Consider the following 20678-nt stretch of genomic DNA (forward strand, 5'->3'; position numbering starts at 1 on the left):
CTGTCTCGGGTGTTCTGTCGTTGTTTCTCATTTTTGTTCTTAGTTTTTTTTTTTTTCATATCCAAGCACAGGCCCCTGTTCTCCTGCCCCCATTGATGAACACCCACTTGTGATGCGGGGTCAGGCAGGAAGATGGGAAGTAGGAACTGTGCTTCCTCTGGCCAAGCTTGGGACTCCAGCCACACCACACATTCAAGATGTGCCAGAATGGGGTTTCTGTAGGACAAAGTGTGGGGAGCACAGAGACTAGAACAAAAGAGACTCAGGTCCCCTTTCCCCCTTACTGGAGTGCTGGCCTCTGGGAAGAGCTCGTCAGTCATTTTTAGGAGCTAGTTTCTCAGATTTTCTATCTAAAGACCTAGTGCTTCTGGGTGGTACTTGGTGACCTGGCAGGTCTTTTCAGCAAGGCTATAGTTTCCCCTTAATTCTCACAACCTATGAGATACACACTGTTGAGATCTGTTTTACACCTGAAAAGTAAGGTGTGAAGTAACTAAGAAACAACAGTAAGCATGAGAGACTTGGAACCCAGGTCTGACCTTTTCCTCCTTGAGACTGATTTCAGTGGTGGGGGGCGGTTCTCAGCCATCCTTCTAACTTGAGCAGTGGTTGCACAGAGCCAAGGGGGAGGAGGCATCAAAGCCGCTGTGCACATTAGTGGAGGATTAAGGCGCTGAACTCAGCAGTGCCGGGATATAGCATGGATACCAGTTGCCTTGGACTTGACCATGTCTCAATTTTTTTAAGCCCATTGTAGAGTCAAGAAATCTGCTGACCTGGTCCAGGATCTTGGGCAGGTCATCCTAACTGATAACACGTTTTGAAGCTTTTATTTATTTGGCTAGAATTAAGCAAAATAAGTGAGCCAAACTCGATTGTATAAACCCAGAAAAGCCTAGAGACGTCTTGGGTGCCCAGGATGAGAACCAAAACTGGCATCTGAAGGCTGCCAGAAGCTCGGTTCCTGCCAGCATTCCTTGTTCCTAGTTAACTCTGGAGCGGGTGGAGGCTGGTGAGCTTGGGGGCCACAGGGCATGGAGCTGGCTCTCCAGGGAAGCCTTTCTGTCCCAGTAGAGTGGGGCCTCCTGCCTTGGTGCCTCCATTGTGGCCTGGGGCGTGCCGGCTTGCCTTTTTCTCACAGCTGTAGCTGGGGATGCGGGCACCCCAGAGCAAAGCAGTCCGCTCCCCAGGCCTGGCACCTGGCCAGAGCCCTCAGGGCAGTTCCACATTGTGAGTAGGGGCCTGAGCCCAGGTTGCAGAAGGCTGAGACAAAGGCAGGCTCGGCGGGTGGCCAGGCATCCACAGGACAGCCGGCAGTACCCTCCAGGACTGGCAGGCAGCTGTTAAGCCCTGGCTTTGCAGGCTGAGTATCCGAGCCAGTCCCAGCAGCCCCTTCCTCAGGGGCCGCACTCCGACCTGGCCAAACCCACAGCCTGAGAGAGCTGAGCAGAGCTGCGTGCCAAGGAAGGCGGCTGCCATTTCTAAGCAGGTGCTCTGGCTCTGTGGGAAAGAAGCTCCACGGAGGGTGGTGGGGAAAGGGAGGGAAGGGGATTCAATGACAGCCGGGCCTTTTGAATAGCTCTAGAATTCGCCTGGGGATTGGGGGAGCGGTGAAAATGGGTTGGGCCGATGGACCAGGGAAGTCCAGTTGTTGGCAGGTAAGTTTGACCTAAAGAGAGTCACCATACAGAGCCCTGGGCACAAGATTTTATGGAAATTAAGGAGAAGGGGCCAGAGTCCGCATGCTTGGGTGCTCCCCGAGACAGGAAGCATAATCTCTTTGAAGGCTGCCAGGTGGTGGTGGGTAGACAAGGAGAAGGACACCCCAGCAAAGACCCCCCAATAAGCATTTAAGGGAACAGTAAGTGAATGAAGGTGCGGTGAGATGAAGCCCTGTCCCCAAATGCCCACTTGGTAATCCCCAACCTGGAGCCCGCTCAGAGGACTGGGAAGTCCACAGGCATGACACTACACTACTCCTGAGTCCCGCACCTCTTCTTGGTGATGGGAATCTAGGCTGTCTTTCCCTAGGGACCAGGCCTGGGGGGTTTCCTCAGCTCCCCAGCAGCTCAACCAGAGTGGGCGGAACCTGCCCTTGCCTTAGGCCAGCTGCTCTGTTCTGCAGCCTCTGTCCACTCTTTTTTCTTTTGGTCAAATGCTAGTCTCCTGCAGCATTGCTCTTATGGCCCATCCACACGTGGGTTTGTCAGGCTAAGGAGGTGGAGGGAGGCAATGTTCTGCGATCCTCCGGTTGAGGTGCAATCCACTGGGTTTGAATCTTGCCTCCGCAATTATTTGCTGTGGATCTTGGATCTTGGGCAGTGATTTAACCTTTGTGTCTCAGATTCCTTCTTCAGACTAACTCCAAGGTAAGTACTATATTGCCCTCACCCCCAGAGTTGCCCTAGGGATTCAGGGCTGTGTCCCAGCAGCCTGAAGCAGGCTGGCAGGCAGGGGGGTGGGGTGGACAGCGACTGCACAGTCCCCGGAGTCCCAGGTTTACTTTGGTTTCCAAAGTTCAAGCCATGCCTGTGGCTCCCTCTCTTGCCTGAGGTATGGGGACACTGCATGCACTAAAGCTCATTCTTGGGTCCCCGGGTTCCTGCCACACAAACAGGGCCTGAGGTCGCCCCATTAACCTTCCCATCCCAGGCCAGCTGCGTCCTCCCAGCCTGGCTCTGCGCCTGTCTCCAGCGCTTTTCAGCAATACCCAGGCACCGTGCTGGGGTTGTCTGTCCCTTTCTTGCCCCCAACTGTGCCTTCCTCCAGGGCAAAGGGGGGTCCTCTTCATCCGGGCCTGGGCATCCGCAGTGCTGCTGGCGATCAAGGGCGTGCAAAACCCACGAAACCCGCCCTCTGCGACTTCAGCAGCTCAAGCCAGCCTGTGCCCAGATGCCGCCTCAAGGAAGTGGCCTTGTCACAAAGGCCGCGGCATTCTCTGCCACCCGTGAGTAGAGGCGGAGAAGTTGCTGAGCGTGGTGTGGACAAAGGCTAGAGGCGGCCTGGTGCGTCCTGCGTCCTTCGTTCTGCCCAGGCTCACGGCGACACTCTGCTGTGCCAATGCGACTCACAGTTGCCTCCGGAGGGAGGATGGGATTGCTGCCACCTGTACAGTCCCCTCCTGGTCGCAAGGCCTCAGCAGAACTCCCTCCTCCCTCCCGCTGCACCTGGCACCAGGAGACACAGGCGGCTTCTCCTGGTGGCTTTTGAACTGCTTCCTTCCCCTCACACCTGAAGACTGACAGGTCTGAGGCTAACGTTGGTGCCTCTCTGTTCTGTGTGTTCCCAATATCAGGTGCATCCTGTGAGCCTCTGGGGACATGGGTCCCTCTATGTGGGGAAACCGAACCTTCACACAGGCTCTGGATTTTCTGTCCTGAGGCCTTGTCCTTGCAGTTAAGTTCCCGCTCCCCTCACAAGACCCGCACCTCCCCCAAAATCACCTGCCCTTCGCAGGACCTCCCTCAGGGCCACAGGGTTCCAGGACCTCTGCTGCCCGCCCAGGCTGTGTGTCCATGTTGTGCTTGACTGGGTGTCTTCCGCAGGGCCCCATTCTTGCCTGGCACCAGGCTTGGCTCCTGGTAATAAACCAGGAAGGTTCTGATGGTCCTGTCTGTGAGAAGGCCTTGGGCCTCCGCGTCAGCAGCTCCCCAAGAAGAGCGAATGGCAGCGGCAGACGGGAGGTTGGAAGAACCGGAGTCCCTCCCGGCACACAATCAGGCCCGGCTTTATTTCACCCTGAGGGGTCACTGAAGCAAAGTTGGTGCCTCCCACCCACTGTCCTGGGTGCCTTTCCCCTTCCTTCTAGGCTATTCTGGCATGGGGGGGGGGCACAGCAGTGGGAAGAATAGGTCCCAAATCACAGGGGTAGGGGAGGAGAGCCTGGCCATTGCCCCTGAACTTGGTTCTCCATCCCTGTGAAATGAAGGCAGTAAGTAAGACCTACCCGGCAGAACTATCTTAGAGACTAAGCCAGGCATGGTGGCACACACTTGTAATCCCAGTCACCCCGGAGGCTGAGGCAGAAGGATGGCAGATTTAAGGCCAGACTCAACAACGTAGGACCTCGTCTCAAAATAAAAAAAATAAAAAGGACTGGAGATTTAGCCCAGTAGTAAAGCACCGTGGATTCAATCTCCAATACTGTAAAAATGATAATAGTAATAAAGACTAGATAAACATGGCAAGGCCTGGCCCACACCTGGTAGGTGGCCGCTGCAGGAGCTCCTCCCCAGAGTCTTTCCCTGTTTCCTCCCAAAGCCACCCCACCCCAGCTCCTCAGGCAGGAAGGCAGGCAGTCCTTGCCATCCAGAAAACCCAGGGTGCTTTTGGACCCTGAAACCCTCCCCTGCCCTTTGCCATGCTCGGATGGAACCCAGGGCCTTGCATATGCTAGGCAAGCACCCTACCACTAGCTACACCCCCAGCCCTGAAGTCCTTTTCAAGGTGAAATTTCTCCTGCTTCATGACCCTGAGGGGTGCTGGAGCTGCCAGGGTTTCCTCGGCTGTAGTTTCCAACGGTGGGGCTGTTTGGGGTGGGGAGGGGGCCCAGTTTGTCTCTGAGGTGCCCCAGCCCCTAAAGCTTGTTGCTCTTCCTCCCTCACCCCTGCTCTGAGCCTCTGGGCTCAGGTGGAATCTCAGCCCCAGCCTCCAGGCCACTGTGAGAGGGACTTTAACTGGTTCTGCTGCTGAGGCCCTGGGTCACCTGTCATCACCCCTCAGGCTTGCTTCCCCACACCAGGGCCCTTCCTCACCCACAGTCTTCTTTAGCCTCCCTGTGCCCCTGAAAGCTGCCTGGGACACTCACTTCAGCCTGCTGATGGTGTGTGGTTTTGTGTTATTATTATTATTTACCACAGTTAACACCAGGCAAGTTCCAAAATGGCTCTAGGCTGCCTAGCCCACTCCCCAGCGGCACCTAGCCACGCCCCTGGGCTGTCTCTCCCCATCTTCAACCTTACCCAGGGCTCCTCTTCCAGCCCTAGGCCTCTCCCTGGAGGCTTCTGCATCTACATTGTCTGTGACTTTAACCCTGGGGGCCTCCCCCGCCTTCGCCTCTGGCAGGCTCACTGGCCACCCTCCTGCCTCTGCCCAGTCCCAGGCCTCCAAGGGCTAGTGAAAGCCAAGTGAGCCCAGAGAAGTTTCAGCTTGCATTTTAATAATTTAAGACTGACGCATGGCCACACACGGGCAGAACCCCAACCCTTCTGGCCGTATCCAAGCCCAGCGTAGGAAGCACCCAGGTGGAATGGCCACCCCTGTTCTCTGCAGCCTCCCTGCTGCCTGCCTGCCCACCCACGGCTGCCACCAGGGAGGTCTGGATAGGGAGCTTGCAGCTGGGGGCAGTGGGACACCAGCTGCAGCCCTGTCTGCACGCTGGACGGGAGAACAAAGCCGTGGCCTTCCTGGCCTGGCTGCAGCAACTGGAGCAGAGGCGGGGGGCGGGGCAGACCCACGGGCCAGCTTCTGCCCACCTCAGCTGTACTTCCCTGAACTTGGCCTTGATTTCACTTTTCCCCCTACATATCCCCTTACATATCATTAAAAAAAAAATTCCTAGAAATTCTTAATGTTCTGGGTACCAGATAACATCTTCCAAATACTCTCACATCCTGATGGGGGGTGGAGTACTTCATCAGGCCACAGGTTTGGAGGTTTGGCTTGGGGTATCTGCTGGCTGGATGGCTGGCTATTACTCCAGGATGCTGTGTCCCTTTCTGGATGAGGAGCAAAGGTGGTGAGTGGGAGCCAGGAGAGACGGCTGATATGGCCTCCATCTTTGGTTCTGCAGTGTTGGGGACTAGGGGCACCTTTGAAGGGGAATGGGACCAGTTCTCAAGGGCCAATAAAGGACCCATGGAATCTCTCCAATATGCCCCAACATGGGGCAAGTCAATGTTGCCATCACCTCGAGCATAAAAGGACATCAGGATTTTCTTTCCCCAGTTCTGCATAAATTAATGATCTCCAACAGATTTCTGGCCCTAGGGGAGTCAATCACAGAAGCCCTGCCATAGCCCGAGGGGCTACATGTCACCATCATCTGTGGTTTAAAACGGTCCACAGAGTATCTCTTCAGTGCATTCCAGCCATTCAATCCCGGGGCAGTTCAGAGCTTCCAGCTGCACTTCTGGGTCACCGTGGGATAGGCCTCTGCCGCAGGACACGTAGTGACAAACTCTCTGAGTGGGCCAGAAGCTCCTGGACGTGAGCCAGGCCCAGCCCAGCAACCTTGGCCCCATTCACCTCAAGGATCTCGTCCCCCACCCCGAGCAGCCCTGAGTACAGCTTGGCAGTGTCCAGGTCAGCCATCTCCTGCACGTAGAGCCCTGCAAAACAAGGCAGAATGCAGCAAGTGAGACCCGAGTCAGAGCTGGCAGCGCTGCAGGTGCTGCACAGGGGGAGAGGGCTGGTGTGGGGCACGGCCACGCGCACGCACAAGCGCGTGCACACACACGCACGCACACACATGCACACACACCTGGTTCTATCTTGCAACAACTGGCTTTATACTGAGATAGAGTGTGTCTCTTCCACGGCATAAGCTCATTTCTCTGTCTCCTCTTTAAAAGTGAAAACACTTGAGGATGGTGTTGTTCATCCACACCACAGTGTGACTGAATTAATCTTATCTTTTTCCAAGATGTAAAATAAAGAAGAAAATATTTTTTTAAATGCCTACTGGGTTCCTGGAACTCAGTGGGACTCATAAATAGATCCAGTTGCCACCCTGAGTGGCACAGGACAGCACAATGGCCAGGGTGTTAGTGGAAATAGCTGAGGCCCAGTTGTTTGCCACATGGTACCTCTGGGACTGACCTACTGTCCTACTCACATACAGTTCCTCACTTGGGATTTTGAGGCATCCGGGCAAAAGCCCAGGAAAAATACTTCAGAAGCCATGATGGCTTACTCTTCTGTTTCACACACCCCCTCCCTTCCCCTCCATGTGAAGAGACCCCGCCTGGCCAGCATGATTATTGCCTGTGTCTAGAAGGTGCCCAGCAAGCACAGGGGACCGTGCTTCGCTGCCTATTCTCTGCCGCTGATTCTCAGGGAGCCCATGTTGCTGAGGCAGGCCCTGCAAGACTTGGGCTGGCTTCCCCTGTCCTCTGCTGGCCAAGCGGCACAAAAGCATCCAGCTGAGGGCTGGACACCCTCTCAAATTCGCCATCAGCTGCTCCATCTGAGATGAAATGAGGCACAGCTTTTTCAGGGAAAGCTGGATCCCACTACCCATTTTCTGTACTGAGTGACCACAGGGGTCTAAGGGCCTAGCCCAACCTGCTAGAGGACTACAGGGGATGACCTTAAGGGACAACATTTGTGGAGCTGACCACACTGGAATTCGCTGGGCAGCCTAGCACAGCCTCCACCCCTCCCACTGCCAGCCCTGCCCAGCTGGCTGCACAGGGGAGACGTGAACAGCTGCCCACACACGGCCGTCTCCACTTCCTCTTCTAGAACCAGGTGCACAGCAAGAACCCGAAGGGGCATCTGGCTAGTTCTTCAGGGTCTGGTTTGAAACCATCTATGGCACCTTGGATTGGTGGCCTGGAGGAGCCGGGTCCAGCTCGGCCTCAGTCTGCCTTTTCAGAGCCAGCCTCTGAGCCTGGGGTCTGCAGGAGCCCCTGCCCCTGCTCCTGCTCGCAGCACCGGGGGTCTGGGCTCTGCTCTGCACACAGGGCTCTGCACACGTTCCCCGGCCTGGGGTCTGGCGCTCCCTTTGGTTGCTTCTTGGACAGGCTGAACCTTCCCAGCAAGGCTCCGTCACCCCTCCTCAAAGCACGTCTGCCCTCCTGGCTGCACGAGGCTTTCCGCCAGGCCTTGCCCTCTCTTTACTTCCTCTCTATGGCATCTGAGCAGCTTGCTCTTCTCCACACCTGTGGCATGGGGGAGGGATGGAGGGAACCCCAGTGACTCTGGGGAAGCATCTGATGCGCAGCGGGAGAAGCAGGTGGGGAGTAAGGAGAGACCCCAGAAGAATGCTGACCGTACTCTGGCATTTGGGGGAGACGGGTAGGTGTCCCAACTCAGTCATAACCAACATGACAGAGGCCGCTCTTGCAGGCATTTGTTGTCTGCTGGAGGTAGCTTTTGTCGAGGATGCGGGTCTCTGTTACAGCAGTTATAAGCAGAGGCAAAGCCAGCTGTCCTCACAGGCTGGTGTAGAATGGGAGGTGACAGCCAGCAAGTTAACACCGGCATCCTGACATTTTTAGCAAGGAGCCAGACCAGCCCCAGTTCACGGCACTCTGAGGGAAGTAACTGCTGCTGGAGAAGGCCAGGAGCACCAGACCTGCCACGTTCCCTGTGCTCAGGGATCCCTGTGTGACACCAGGGGCCAACTGCAGCAGCAGGAGCAGGGCACACCTGGGAGGACCAGTGTGGTAAGGGGAGCGGACCAGGAGGAGCCCAAGGAGCCCTTGGTGGTTACAGACCCTGCCCATCACCACTCAAGGACAGGAAGTCTGGGAAGGGCTCTCTCCACCTACAAAGGGGCCAAAGAGACTTTGGAGGGGTAGGGGGGCATGCCCTTTTGTGGGCTCTCTGTTTCATGTTTGGTGCTGGGGATTGAGCCCAGGGGTGCCCTATCACTGAGCCACATTCCAGTTCTTTTTATTAATTTTATTTTTATTTTGAGACAGGATCTCCCTCAGTTGCCCCGTCTGGCCTTGAACTTAAAATCCCCCTGCCATAGCCCCCTGAGTGACCGGGATTGCAGAGAGCCACTGTGCTCTGCTGTGTTTACCATGGGCACATTGACAGCTGAATGCAGAGCATGCTGGTCCCTGTCTGGGGTTCTGTTCCCCAAATATACCTTCTCTTTCTGCAGAGGGAAGAGAAGAAGAGTGCTGGACACCTTCCTCCCAGCCTTACTGAATGCCCCTCGGACTCTTCAGATTGGTTCTGTTATCCTCATCCCACATGTTAGAGACCTGAGCTCAGAGGGGAAAGTTGCTTGCTCAAGGTCACCTCACAGCAGGGGCCCTGAAGTACACCCACTCCAGGGCTCTCTGGCTCCGCAGGGCCTGCTGGGAACCCTTCTGGGTTCATCTAAGGAGAGGGGGCACAGAGAAGGTGGAGCAGCCGATGGCTTGGGGAGGGCTGGATGAGGCTCAGTCTGTGCTCACAAATGCCATCGCCCTGTGAGGACTGGCATTCCCCCCCACCCCAGGTCTAGAGTAGGGAGGACCTGTCCTCATGCTCATGTCCAATCCATCAGTGAACTTAGTCAAAACTACCTGTAAGACTCCCAGAATCCACCTCTTGTAACCCTCTCAGTCTGGTGCCACCCCAGTCCGGGCCACCACCATCTCTGAAACTGGTCTCCAGGACGGCCTTTGTCCCACCAGGCTCTATTCTCAACACAGTGGCTTTAGGCCCTACTCAAGGGTAAATCTGAGAATTTTGCCCTTCTGCTTGAAGCCCTCCAGTGGCTCCTGTCTCACGCAATGGGAGAGCCAAAATCACTTAGGGCAGCACAGCCGCCACCTTTCTGAGCTGGGCCCCAGCCTGACCCCCTGGCAACTCCTCCAGCAGCCCACACTCCCCCTCCTCAGGACTTGGCACTTGCTATTCTCTCTGCCTCGAATGCGCCTCCCCTGACACCAATGTGCTCCTCCTGTCTCTGCTCCAGTGTCATCTTTAAAAAGCGTGTCTACGCTAGCTTTGTGTTTGTCTCTTACATTTTTCACTAAGGTACATGAGGCCTGTAAGGTCACACACATACACATCCCACATCCGTGATTCACAAGGCAGACCTTTTGTGAACACAGCCCAACTCCCTCACTGGAATGTGAGCTCAGAGGTCAGGTTCTGTCTGCTCCACGTACTGCTGGAACCCGCCCTGGCAGGTGTTCAATATGTAGCTGCTGAAATAATGAAGGATGGGACAGGTGCCGGGGCTCGTGCCGTCTGCAGACGTGGGAGCAGGCAGATTTTTTTCCAGGCTAAACAACTTTGAGATAAAGCAAGCACTAACCCTCCCTGGCAGGGCCCCGGGACACAGGCCCTGAGAATGTCTTTCTGGGTCATTGCTCCCTTTCCCTCCCCTCCTTCCCCTTCCTCCGTGTACCTGCCCTCCTTCCCTCCTCACCTCACCTGGGGAAGAGCTTTGAGCTTTCCCTTGCCTTGGCAGCATTCTGGACCACAGACCTTGGGCAAAGGCCCACACGAATTGAGTTGCTCTGAAAGACTCACGGATGGCTGGTACTAAGCAATGGCCAGGGGAAGGTGAGGGCCAGGTCTCCCGACGGCCAGTGTGGAATCAAGACCCAGCAGGCCCCAGCCAGGAGTCTGGAGCCAGGGTCCACCTGATCATGACCCACAGAGGCCAGCCCCAAGGGAGGAACCTGGAGAGTGGCACGGGCAGGCAGGCAGGCAGGCGGGCGGGCAGGCTCCACATGCCCAGACAGACCCTAAGGGAGAGGGGAGCTGCTGAAACACATCAACCACATCAAAGGGATAGCTGGGACCTGGCAAGCACGGACGATTTCCCTCTGCTCTCCTATGAAAAGGTGTCCTTCAAGATTCTGATTTCAAGATGTCATTAGGTAGCAGCAGGGACAGCGAGTCAAACCTGGCAGCCCCACCCCTGGGCACTTCACCCCTCAGGGCTGCACAGCTTCCGGGCAGGGTCTGCAGGTGCGGACTCCTGCAAACTCCAATCCTGCAGATTTTGAATCTGCAAAGCTCCGCTGCTCAGCCAAAGGCCAGAAGCAACCCAACAGGAGCCAAGAGGCAAGACTGGGTTTGCTGAGGAAGGGGAGAGGCTTACCTGAGTCCCGGCGCCCATTCCCAGAGGCTACACAGAAGCCAAAAGTGCCCTCTGAGGAGCGCTGCAGCTGCAGCTGGCTCGTGCCATCTGGGAACACCTCCACCACGCGGCCCACGGTGCGAGGCAGGCTGGGGGCACCCACATCTTCCACACTGAGGGCCCGCCGGGGAGGGGCCTTGGCCAGCCTGCGAGGGGACCAGAGACACAGTGAGGACAAGGGCCCAGCCCTTCCCTGGCTTTAAGTTGACCAAGGCGTCTTAGACTTCAGAGTCCAGGACTGAAGGCTGGGGCCCCACTGACCACAAGGGCAGAAAGAGCAGCCTGGGGTGGAGACCACACCTGCCCCGGGCTCTCAGTGCCTCTGCAGAACCAGAAAGCTCCCCCACCCAGCGGTGGTGTCTGGACTTTTAGGTAGAGACTTCTGAGAAGCCGAGAAGCCAACGAAAGTTGTAATTTCATATGACATTTCTAGGAGTTAACAGAGGGGCCACTGGGTGAGAGCACCTAGCCCACAGGGCCTCAGCAAAGAGGTCAAGGGCCTCTCTGGGGGCCCCTGTCTCTGGAGGTTTAGTCAGATCTTTGCTAGGCTAAGAAAACTCTAGAACATCTGATTCCAAGATATTGTCAGACAGCAGAAGGAGAGAAGAATCCAACCTGGCAGCTCACCCCTTCTGGAATCCCACACCTTCTCAGCGCCCCCTGCACAGGATGAAGGCAGAGGTGCTACTGCTCCACCTGGCCTCTCCATACAGGGTTTGTTAACGGGGAGGCACAGGCAGCCTCTTAAAGGGACCGTGATGCTGAGGCAGGAAGGAATTGAGCTTATAGCTCCACTGGCCATCTCTGAGTTTACTCTCTAGACCATCTGTGTCCACTCTTACCTGCCTCGTGCACTGGAATCTCCTGGCCCCTCTACCAGGTACAGGCTGGACCGGTCCCCCTTGCCGCTCAGCAGAGAATGGAGGTTCTGAAAGGAGGAAGCTTTCCGATGTTGGTGGGAGGGTGACACCTGGTGGAAAAGGCCCAATATTGCAGGTGAGAAAACCACCTGGGCAGGGGTTGACAGAGGATTGAGGTCCTCTTAAGAAAGTGATGTGCAAACTTTGCTCTCTACTTCCAAGTGCTCAGTAGGACCCACCAGAACTCACTCCTGCAGATGGGCCTACACTGAAGCATCAAGGTTGGTTATAACAACTGCAATAACAATTCAGTTTTATACCATTAGTTATCTCATTAAGACAATCTAATTTTCTCACTGATTAGCAACAAAGTGAGTTTAACAATACAATTAAATCATATTTTAAGAGTTAAAGCCAAATATTTTGCGATTCTTTAGTATCCCTTTTATGATCACTTTTGTTCAAAAATTTGCTCTTTATGTACATTAAAACATGGTGCATAAAAAGTCCAACAAGGCAATGATCCCTCAAGAGCCCACAAAATGTTGGGAGTGGGGATGAGACAGGTTGGAAGCTCTGGGTGTGTAGTGAGTGCTGGGTGCAAAGCAAGGGTGATGTGTAGGGAGTCAAGAGGGCTTCATCTTAGGGGTCTGGGGTCGCTGGGGGAGCTGGGAAGCAAGAGCTATCCATGTAGAGAAAGGAATGAAAGCTCCAGGAAGAAGAAAAATAGCATGAGTGAAGACATGGACAGACGTGAGAAAGCTTGGCACGTTCTAGAACATATGTGTGGTCTGGGAGGGGAGGTCATAGAGTTTGTAGGAGATGGGCCAGAACAGGGGCCAGCCCTGAAGGACCTCAAACACCCTGCTAAGGAGTGGCAGCATTATGTTAATTAGAAGGAGATCAGATCTGCACTCTAGAAAATGACCCAGTGAGGCCCAGCACAGTGGCGCATACCTGCAATCCCAGCGACTCAGGAGGCTGAGGCAGGAGGATGGTAAGTTCAAGACCAGCCTCAGCAATTTGAGGCCTTAAGCGATTTAGCAAGATCTTGTCTCAAAATAAAAAGGGCTGGGGATGTGGCCCAGTGATAAAACACCCCTGAGTTACATTCTCAATACTCCCAAAACAAAAAAATAAAACAAAAAGAAAGTGACATAATGAGGAGACCCTTCTGAAGGTGGGGGTGGGGCTGGGCTGATGGAGCCAGGCAGAGAAGCAGCCTTTTAAGTGAATGTCACACATTATTTATTACATTTGGAATCTACGTTGCTATGGTCTGAATGTCTGTGCTCCCTCCATTCACTTGGAAGGAGGCCTTAAAGAGGTGCCTGGGTTGTGAAGGCAGAACCCGGTGGGCCCCCAGACAGCCTTTGGGCTTTATAAGGGAGGTTACAGTCATCTGAGAAAGCAGCTCTCATTGTCACCCACTGGGCCTCAGCCTTGACCTCAGACTCCCAGCCTCCAGAACTGCAAGAAACACATTTCTGTGGTATAAAAGCCTGGTCTATGGGATTTGTTGGAGCAGGCTGAATGGACTAAGTGATCTAAAGATGGCAGATCTATTATCAAGACGCCTAAGAGGCAGGCTCAAGTCCTCCTGGCAGGACAAGCAGACATTTCCTAGGGAACAGGGAGGAGGAAGGGAAAGTTTCCAGACACTAGCTCCAAGGGCCCTGAGAGGAGCCACAGCCCATCGGAGGGGTGGAAGCAGCTGGTGTGTTTGTGTATGAGGGCAGGCGGCTGTCCACTCTGAGGCAAGAGAATCACAAGTTCAAGACCAGCCTCAGCAACTTGGGCAGACTCTGTCTCAAAAAACAAGAGGCTAGGAGCACTTTCCCAGCGTGTGCAGTGCCCTGGGTTCCATCCCCAGCACCACACAGAGAAGCAGCCACCGCCCGACCACGGAACACGAGTGTGCCGGCCCAACATGCTAACTGGCGGTGTCTTCCCTGGAGACATGTCATAAATACTTCTGGGTGAGACAGACTCCTCTTTTATCTCCTTTTTTCTTTTCTGGAATGTATCTTTCTCCTGCACTGTCCTCCTGCACTTTAGCCTGCTCTGTCCCGGCCAGGCTGCTTTCTGTTTGTGGGTTCGGCTTAAACCCCTCTATTTCACTAATGGTGTCATCGTTTCCCTTGAGGACTTTACAGAGATGGAAGCTCTGATGGCCGCTAATCTGGTCCCACAAATGAGTTTCTGAAGCACAAGGGCCCTGCGGTGGCCCTCTCCCCTGCTTGCCCTCTCTGCCTCTGATTCTCTGCCTTCCAGTCATTTGGCCAGCAGATATCTTCTGAATGCCAACCGCCTACCTGGTACTGTCCTTGGTGAAAGAAAGCGGGTGGAATTTCCATTCAGCTGGCATCCTCTTCCCCTGCAGCCTGAGAAATGAAAGGCTCCCGTGCCCTGACCAAGCCACCTACCGCAGTCTGTCCAGGAGAGGTGGAGGTAACAGGAGAAACAACACTGCACACTGCTAGGACAGGGCGGGGCTTCCGGAGCCTGGTAGGGAGCTAGTGAGCCACGCTTAGCTTGCTAAGACTGTGGCATGGGGGAAGGCTGCCGTTAGCCACCCGAGTCCACCCCCTCAGCACGCGCTGAGGGCTGAGCTGTGTTTGCCATCATGAGAAGCCTTGGCAGTGCAAAGATCAAACGGTGTTTCCTCAATGCACTCAGCGAGGGGAGTGAGGGGAGAAAGCAGAACAGCCATGAAGGTGGCAGCACCCAGCAGAGGCCCTGCTCCGCCAGAGGATCGACCGTCGTGGCTTCCTGGGAGATGGGCCTGAAGTACTGATGGGTGAGCTGCGTCAGCAGGTGGAGAAGGGGAGCCTCAGTTGAGGTGAAGACTCAATCCCTCCGTGTGTGATCTTACCACAGAAGTGCAAGGAGGTCTAGCATAACACACCCCAGTGTAACTGGGGTTGAGCGTGATAAGAGACGAAAGCAGACAGATCACAGAAACTCTCCGGCGACACAGAGCTGTCTCAACTTTATCTTGGGCATAAGTGATGAAGGACAGATGTTCAGAGGGGGTGGTGCACATCTGAAAGACCATTTTTGGAAGCCATATGGAGAAGGGCCACAGCAAGGAGGCCAGTCAAGAGGCGTGAGGGAATCCAGGAGTGATTTGTACCTGGATTAAGAGAGTCATTGTGGCCACAGAGAAGGTTCCAGAATAACCGGCCCATGCACTTCCAAAGACTTGTCAGAGTTAGCAAAGTTGAGGGAGGAGGAGAAGTCTAGGATGAGCCTAGGCCTGGGCAGAAGAACAGAACTTTGGAGTGATGCCTACCTGCCCTGGGCCCCGGGGAACCCAAGTCTCACGGATAGGCTGTGGGAAGCCAGTGGCTCCCCTTTCTCCACCGTGGGCTCCCTGGGAGGCACCCTGGGCACATCTTTCTCCTTTCATCCTTCATTCCACCACCAGCCTCACAACCCCCACTGGGACCATGGACTCACCAGATGCAGGGACTGTAAGGACGGGGCTCTCTTCACTTTGGAGGTGCTGGTGTGTGAAGCTGGGCTAGGCACAGCAGGCTGCAGCTGCTCCACACTGTAGCTACGGGACTTGCTCAACTTGGGCCGGGAAGTCTGGCCGAGGACCGAGAGGAGCTTCTTCAGCCCCAGGGCGGAGGCCAGGCCGCTGCTCCTTTTCTTGTTGGCTTCAGAAGCAGTAGCTGGGGGCACCCTGGGCCCTGCATTGGCCTCTGGTGAGGCTCTGAAACACAAGAGGGGAGATGAGGCGGGCTGCAGAGACCTGGGGCGGAGGCAAGGCAGGCCGCACCTTAGGGTCCCAGGCCGCAGCACCAATGCCTCATGAGGGGAACTGGCAATGAGTTGAGAAAGTAGACTGTGCTGGGTGCTCTGCCCCGGGGAAGGAGCCTAGGCGAGCCCCTGCCATAAAAGGCAGCTAGGGTTCAGCCCCTCGTCCATTCCTTATTTCTGAGGACCTCCTTTGTGCCAGCCTCTTCCAGACCCTGGCTATGTGGTGTATAAGACAAACAAGGTCCTTCTCTCAGAGCTAATCAACTGCGGACCACTAAGCCAAGGGGAAAACCATGAGTGACTGGTGAGTGCAGCAGAGTGACCAGGTGTTTGGTTGAAACAGTGGCCAGGGAAGGTCTTTTTGAGAAGATGGCCTTTACACTGCATTCTGAATGCCAAGCAGGAACCAGGCTGCCGTGCTGGAGGTGCCTGGGCAAGACGGGAAGAGGCGTGGGCTCAGGAACCACAGAGTCCAGGACACAGGGTGTGGGTGCAGGGAATGGGAGGAGGGCAGAGAGACCAGGTGAGGTCAGGCAGGCAGGCCCAGGAGGATGACCTGGAGCACGGCCAGCCATGGTGAGGGGTCTGAATTCTGTTCCAAGTGGGAGAAATAGCCATTTTAGGTTTTTAAATAGTAAAATAATGCCATTTAATTAAGGTTTTAAAAAGATGCTCCTGATTATCACGTGTGAAGAAGGAACCAGAAGGAACAAGAGAGCAGGTGGAGCAGGCCAGGGCTCCTGTAGGTTCACAAAAAGGAGATCCCACAGCTGAGACCAGGAGAAACGGCCAGGGGGATGTTGGAGGGGGAAGACTTGCTGCGGGTAGACAGATTTAGGGCTTGAGCACGGTGGGGCAGGCAGCGTGGTAGTAGGCACTGGATGTTGAGTTCTTGGGATTGGCCAGACAGGCTGAGTTCTGGAGTGCACAGAAGGCTGGAGATGGGGAGCTGGCTCTGGGTATGTGGGAGGCCTGGAGTTGCATGCAGTCACCAGGCAAGGTGTGTGTGTGTGGCATGGGACAGAGGGCCCTGGCCAGAGCACCAGGCTCACCGCAGCTTTGAAGTCAGTCCACAGAGGTGCCCCAGGCAATGACTCAGACCCACAGCTGAAGAAGAGTAGAGAAACAGTTTTCCTCAGCATCTGGTTTCCAAGCCCCGGGTCAGGAGCAAGTCCTTCCAGACAGCACCCAGAGGGCTGGGACTCTGTCAGCTGGGTCTGTGACTCTGTCAGCTGGGTCTGTGACCAGCTTAGTGGCTGGGGCTGGAGGCCATTCAGGGGATGTTCAGCAAATGAACAAGGTACATCAGACTAAAAAGAACTAAAAAGGAGTGTCAGGGCCGCCAGGCTAGGGCATGGTCTAGGGACTCCAAGGATCTGGGGGCAATGAGGCCAGTCATGCTACCATCCTGGGAGTCTCCTCCCCACCCAGCACCCTCTCCTGCAATCAGGGCTCCTACTCCTGCCACTTACCCAGGTGGCATGTGCCCTCCAGAACTGGACTCTGTCCTCTGCAGACCTTCTTCCAGGTCCTGGCTGGACTCCAGCTCCTCTGAGGCCAGGGAGAGGGTAATGCCCATGGAGTTGACAATGGTGTCTGCCAAGCTGAGAGAGCCCTGGAATCCTCCTGCAAAAGCCATAGCATCCCTCCTGTATCAGGCTGACCATTCCCCAGGCCAAGGTGGGGAGAGGACAGGCCCAGCCTCAGAGGCTGGAGAGCAGGAGGGCGGAAGAGGAGTGGGAGCCTCAGCAGAGCAGTGGAGGCAGCGGAGGGGGCAGCAGATGGAGGGGGCGGCTCTCTGAGGATGGGCCAGGGGAGTCATGGAGGGGGTCTTGAGGCCTGCTAGAAGCTCATCACCCAGGCCAGCAGCTGGTACACAGTAGATGATTAGTAAGTGTTTAAGTGACGGTGTTGCTTGTGATAAGTCATGCCCCTTCTATATCATGGGACATAGCTGGAAATGGGGACATTTTATATTCCTGGGATAGCAAACAATTTGTCATCTACGATTTCTCACAGCTTTGACAACTGCCGCCATTTGGGGAGCATCTGTATGCAATAGGCAGTGCTGAGGCCCCTGGGGGTTCCTGGGAGGTTCCATTATTGTCCTTTACAGAGGAGCCTGGAGCATGGGGGAGTAGGTGACTTGCCCAGGTCTTGCAGCGAAGGCCTCCCCTGGCTCTCTGCTCCAGGCCTCGAAGGATGCCCAGAAAGGGCTCAAGATAGAAGCCCCATGGGAAGTGGTCAGGAGCAAACCAGCCACTAGCCTAGAGCCCCCTGAGGGAAGAGACTGCAACACCCAGGATCTGCCCCGGACGGGGGACCCCTCCCAAGGACAAAGAGGTGCTACCTACCCACTTCAGCAGCCTGCCCGCTGAAACCACCAGCCAGCCCAGCAGGGCCAGGGTCCTGGGGGACTCAGGCCAGAGGGCAGCCTACCACACCCTACAGGAGCTCTGCCTGCTGGTCACTGTGCCCCCTGGGAAGCAGGTCTGCCTGGCCACAGAAAGTCACAAGGGCAGGTCTCTTGTTGAAGCAGCTCACTTACATGTTCCCCACAGCCCCTAGCACAGTGCTCAACACCGCTGAGTGACAGAGCCAGTGGGTGCGTGACGTGGAAGGTTTCTGCCCTGGGATTCCTGGGCACTGACTGCCCAAAGCCAATAGCAGATCCTGGAGCTGCTGCCTCTTCCTGCTTTACGGAAGCCAGATTCCCATAAAGCCCAGGCTGCCCGCAGCCGTGGAGCTTGCTGCTGGGAACCACGGCCTTCATGGTCCTGCCTCCACTCTGGGCTAAGCTGAAGCCTGCCTCCGACCCACAGGCCACCAGCTCCCCTGACACCTGTCGTCACTCTGGGGGGCTGCTGGGAGTGTGTGGCTGTGATATCTGACCACTGAGAAGAAAAGCAAGTGAAGACTGAACGCCCAGAGTGTCCCCGACCTGGCCTGAGGCTGAGTCTGAGCAAGGGCAGTCCTTACCGTCTCCGCTGCTCTCCAGGGGCAGGTCCAGCTCCTGGCCACAGGGACCCCTGTCTGCCCTGCCGTTGTGGATGGCTGCTCCCCAGGGCTCCTGCAGCCCCAGGGGGGAACAGTTGTTGCAGTTGTTGGTGGACAGGGCCAACAGTGGGTGCCTGACTTGGGGACTGCAGGGCCGAGCCAGCGCTGCCTTCCTGTGAGGCACAGGGGAGGTGGTTTTCCTTGAAGTGGGAGGTGTTGGCAGCCAGCCTTCAGGGGAGAGAGAAGCAGCTGGCTGCCAGGCTGGGCGGTGAGCAGAGGGCTCTGCATGGCTCTGTTGCAGGGAGGAAGTGCAGACAATTTCAGGAGACTCGTGGCCTTCTATAACTTGGTCTGGTCTGCCTGGCCCCGAGGGCCCAAGCTTTGTGGAGGATGTTGTGACATAGGCTGTCCTGCAAGGAGCCCAGGAGTCCACAGGGTCCCAGTGACTTTTCAGTTCTTGTTCAGGTTGTTTCTCGGACCCAAGGGAAGACCTCTCAGATTCCAGGGCAGAAGGCTTAGAGACAGCATCTTCTCTCAGAAACAGAGTCCCATCAGGTGTATGTCCCCTGCCTTCCTTCACCTCATCTCCCTCCTCCACATCATGAACCCCATCCTGGGCCTCAGGGGCCCAGGACGACTCCATCTCAGCTTTCTTGGACCGCCTTTGGCCTCCTTGAGGCCTGGAGCCTCGCTGTCGGAGGCTGCTGCCTCGGGGCCGCCCACCTGTCCTTCTGGGCTGAGAGGTCCCAGGTTCCTCACTGTCTGTCCGGCAGCTGTCTGAGGTGTCCGTGCTGTCCAGGGCAGAGTCCCCCTCCTCAGGGCACATGGTGGTGTCTCCAATGTGTGTTTCCCGGACCCATTCTGAGTGGAGCCCTGGCTCAGCAGGGAAGAGCTGGAATGGGGAGCTGGGGCCACAGGAGGTTTGGGGCTCTGGCATCACCCCCTCCACTCCACAGGCAGCCTGGAGTCCCTGGGCGACCCCAGGGCTGGGAGGCACCTTGCCCTCAGCAGGGCGTCCGTCCTGAAGACAGTGGCCACAGGCTCTGCACTTCCCCTCGCTGCCCCATGGCGCTGGGGGTGCCAGGAGGCCCCTGCGGTCTAGGCCACCCAGGGGCCTGGGGAACGCGTCCTCGCCCATGTCCCGGTTAATGTAGTGGGTGACATGGGGCTTGGAGCGCAGTGGCCCCTGGCCCGAGGCCGGTAGCACTGTGCTCAGCACCTGGCGCTGGCGCTGCTGCAGCCGCTCCAGGTAGCGGGACTCAGCCTCACGGGCAGTCTCGTCTTGAAAGCGAACATGCGAAGGGGCCGTGCCCTGCTTAGGCCACTGCCCGCTGCTGGACTCCCCACTGGAGGAGTCACTCATGTTCCCATTCTGGAGACTGTCTCTGCAGGCAAAGGTCATCCTGGGGTCCGGGGCTGGGCCTCTCTGGCCATCTCTAAAGGAGAGAGGTCACAGGTAGAAGAGTGGGTGTGGGGAAGATGGTCCCTCCCTGGGTACACCCTGGCCCGACCCTCACCACCCAACCAGGGGAACAGTCTCCATGATGCTCTGGGATTGCTGTAACCCACAAAGTTACCCCAAATCAGCTTCCTGGGGCGTCAAGGCCAAGCACTGTATCACAGGCCCATTCTGATTCTGATGCCCAGCACCAAACAGAAGCCCCGTGTTCCCTCTGCGGCCTGGTTGGGCCTGAGCTGAGAGGAAATGTCATTAAACTCAGGACTGTATGGAAGGAAGACACCAAAGTCCTTCTGTGTGAGAGGTGTATGTGTGTGTGTGTGTGTGTGTGTGTGTGTGTGTGTTCGGGAGAGGAAGTGGTCATCGTGCGTTGCTGGTAGTGGTGAGCTGTGGAAATATGGACAACCAGTCCTCTATAATCACAGGCTCGCGTCTGTGGATCAACCAGCTGCATATCAAAAGCATTTGGAAAGAACACCTGCATCTCTACCGCACACGTAGAGATCTTTTTTCTTGTCACAACCCCCTAGACACTGTAACCCAACGACTTTTCACATTGTATTAAGTGTTATAAGCAACCAACAGATGGTTGGAAGGAGTATGTGCACAAGTTATATGGGGTGTGTGTGTGTGTGTGTGTGTGTGTGTGGTGCTGGGGATCAAACCAGGACCTCCTGCATACCAGCTAAGTGCCCCACCACTGAGCAACATCCCAGCCCTAGATTATATCCAAATGCTATGCCATTTTACATCAGGGGCTTGAGCATCAAGGTTT

General features: G+C 55.9%; 1 protein-coding gene across 4 annotated transcripts in view; it reads right to left on the reverse strand.

Moving 5' to 3' along the window:
- Positions 1 to 5137: 5137 nt before the first annotated feature.
- Positions 5138 to 20678, reverse strand: part of Kiaa1614 (KIAA1614 ortholog) — a 34993-nt gene continuing 19452 nt past the window's right edge. For 3 of the 4 annotated variants that reach the window (XM_048809897.1, XM_048809896.1, XM_048809895.1), the window contains 6 exons: positions 18427 to 19880; positions 16920 to 17073; positions 15142 to 15400; positions 11662 to 11789; positions 10781 to 10965; positions 5138 to 6329 (listed from right to left, as the gene is read on the reverse strand). In XM_048809897.1, coding sequence (XP_048665854.1) covers positions 6136 to 6329; positions 10781 to 10965; positions 11662 to 11789; positions 15142 to 15400; positions 16920 to 17073; positions 18427 to 19880 — 2374 coding nt within the window. In that variant the 3' untranslated portion in view covers positions 5138 to 6135. Of the gene's footprint in view, positions 6330 to 10780; positions 10966 to 11661; positions 11790 to 14045; positions 14939 to 15141; positions 15401 to 16919; positions 17074 to 18426; positions 19881 to 20678 lie in introns of those variants that run through there. The other variant, XM_048809898.1, reaches the window with a different exon arrangement.

The sequence above is a fragment of the Marmota marmota genome, unplaced genomic scaffold (assembly GCF_001458135.2).
Source record: "Marmota marmota marmota unplaced genomic scaffold, marMar, whole genome shotgun sequence".
In the NCBI taxonomy this organism is placed as follows: Eukaryota; Metazoa; Chordata; class Mammalia; order Rodentia; family Sciuridae; genus Marmota; species Marmota marmota.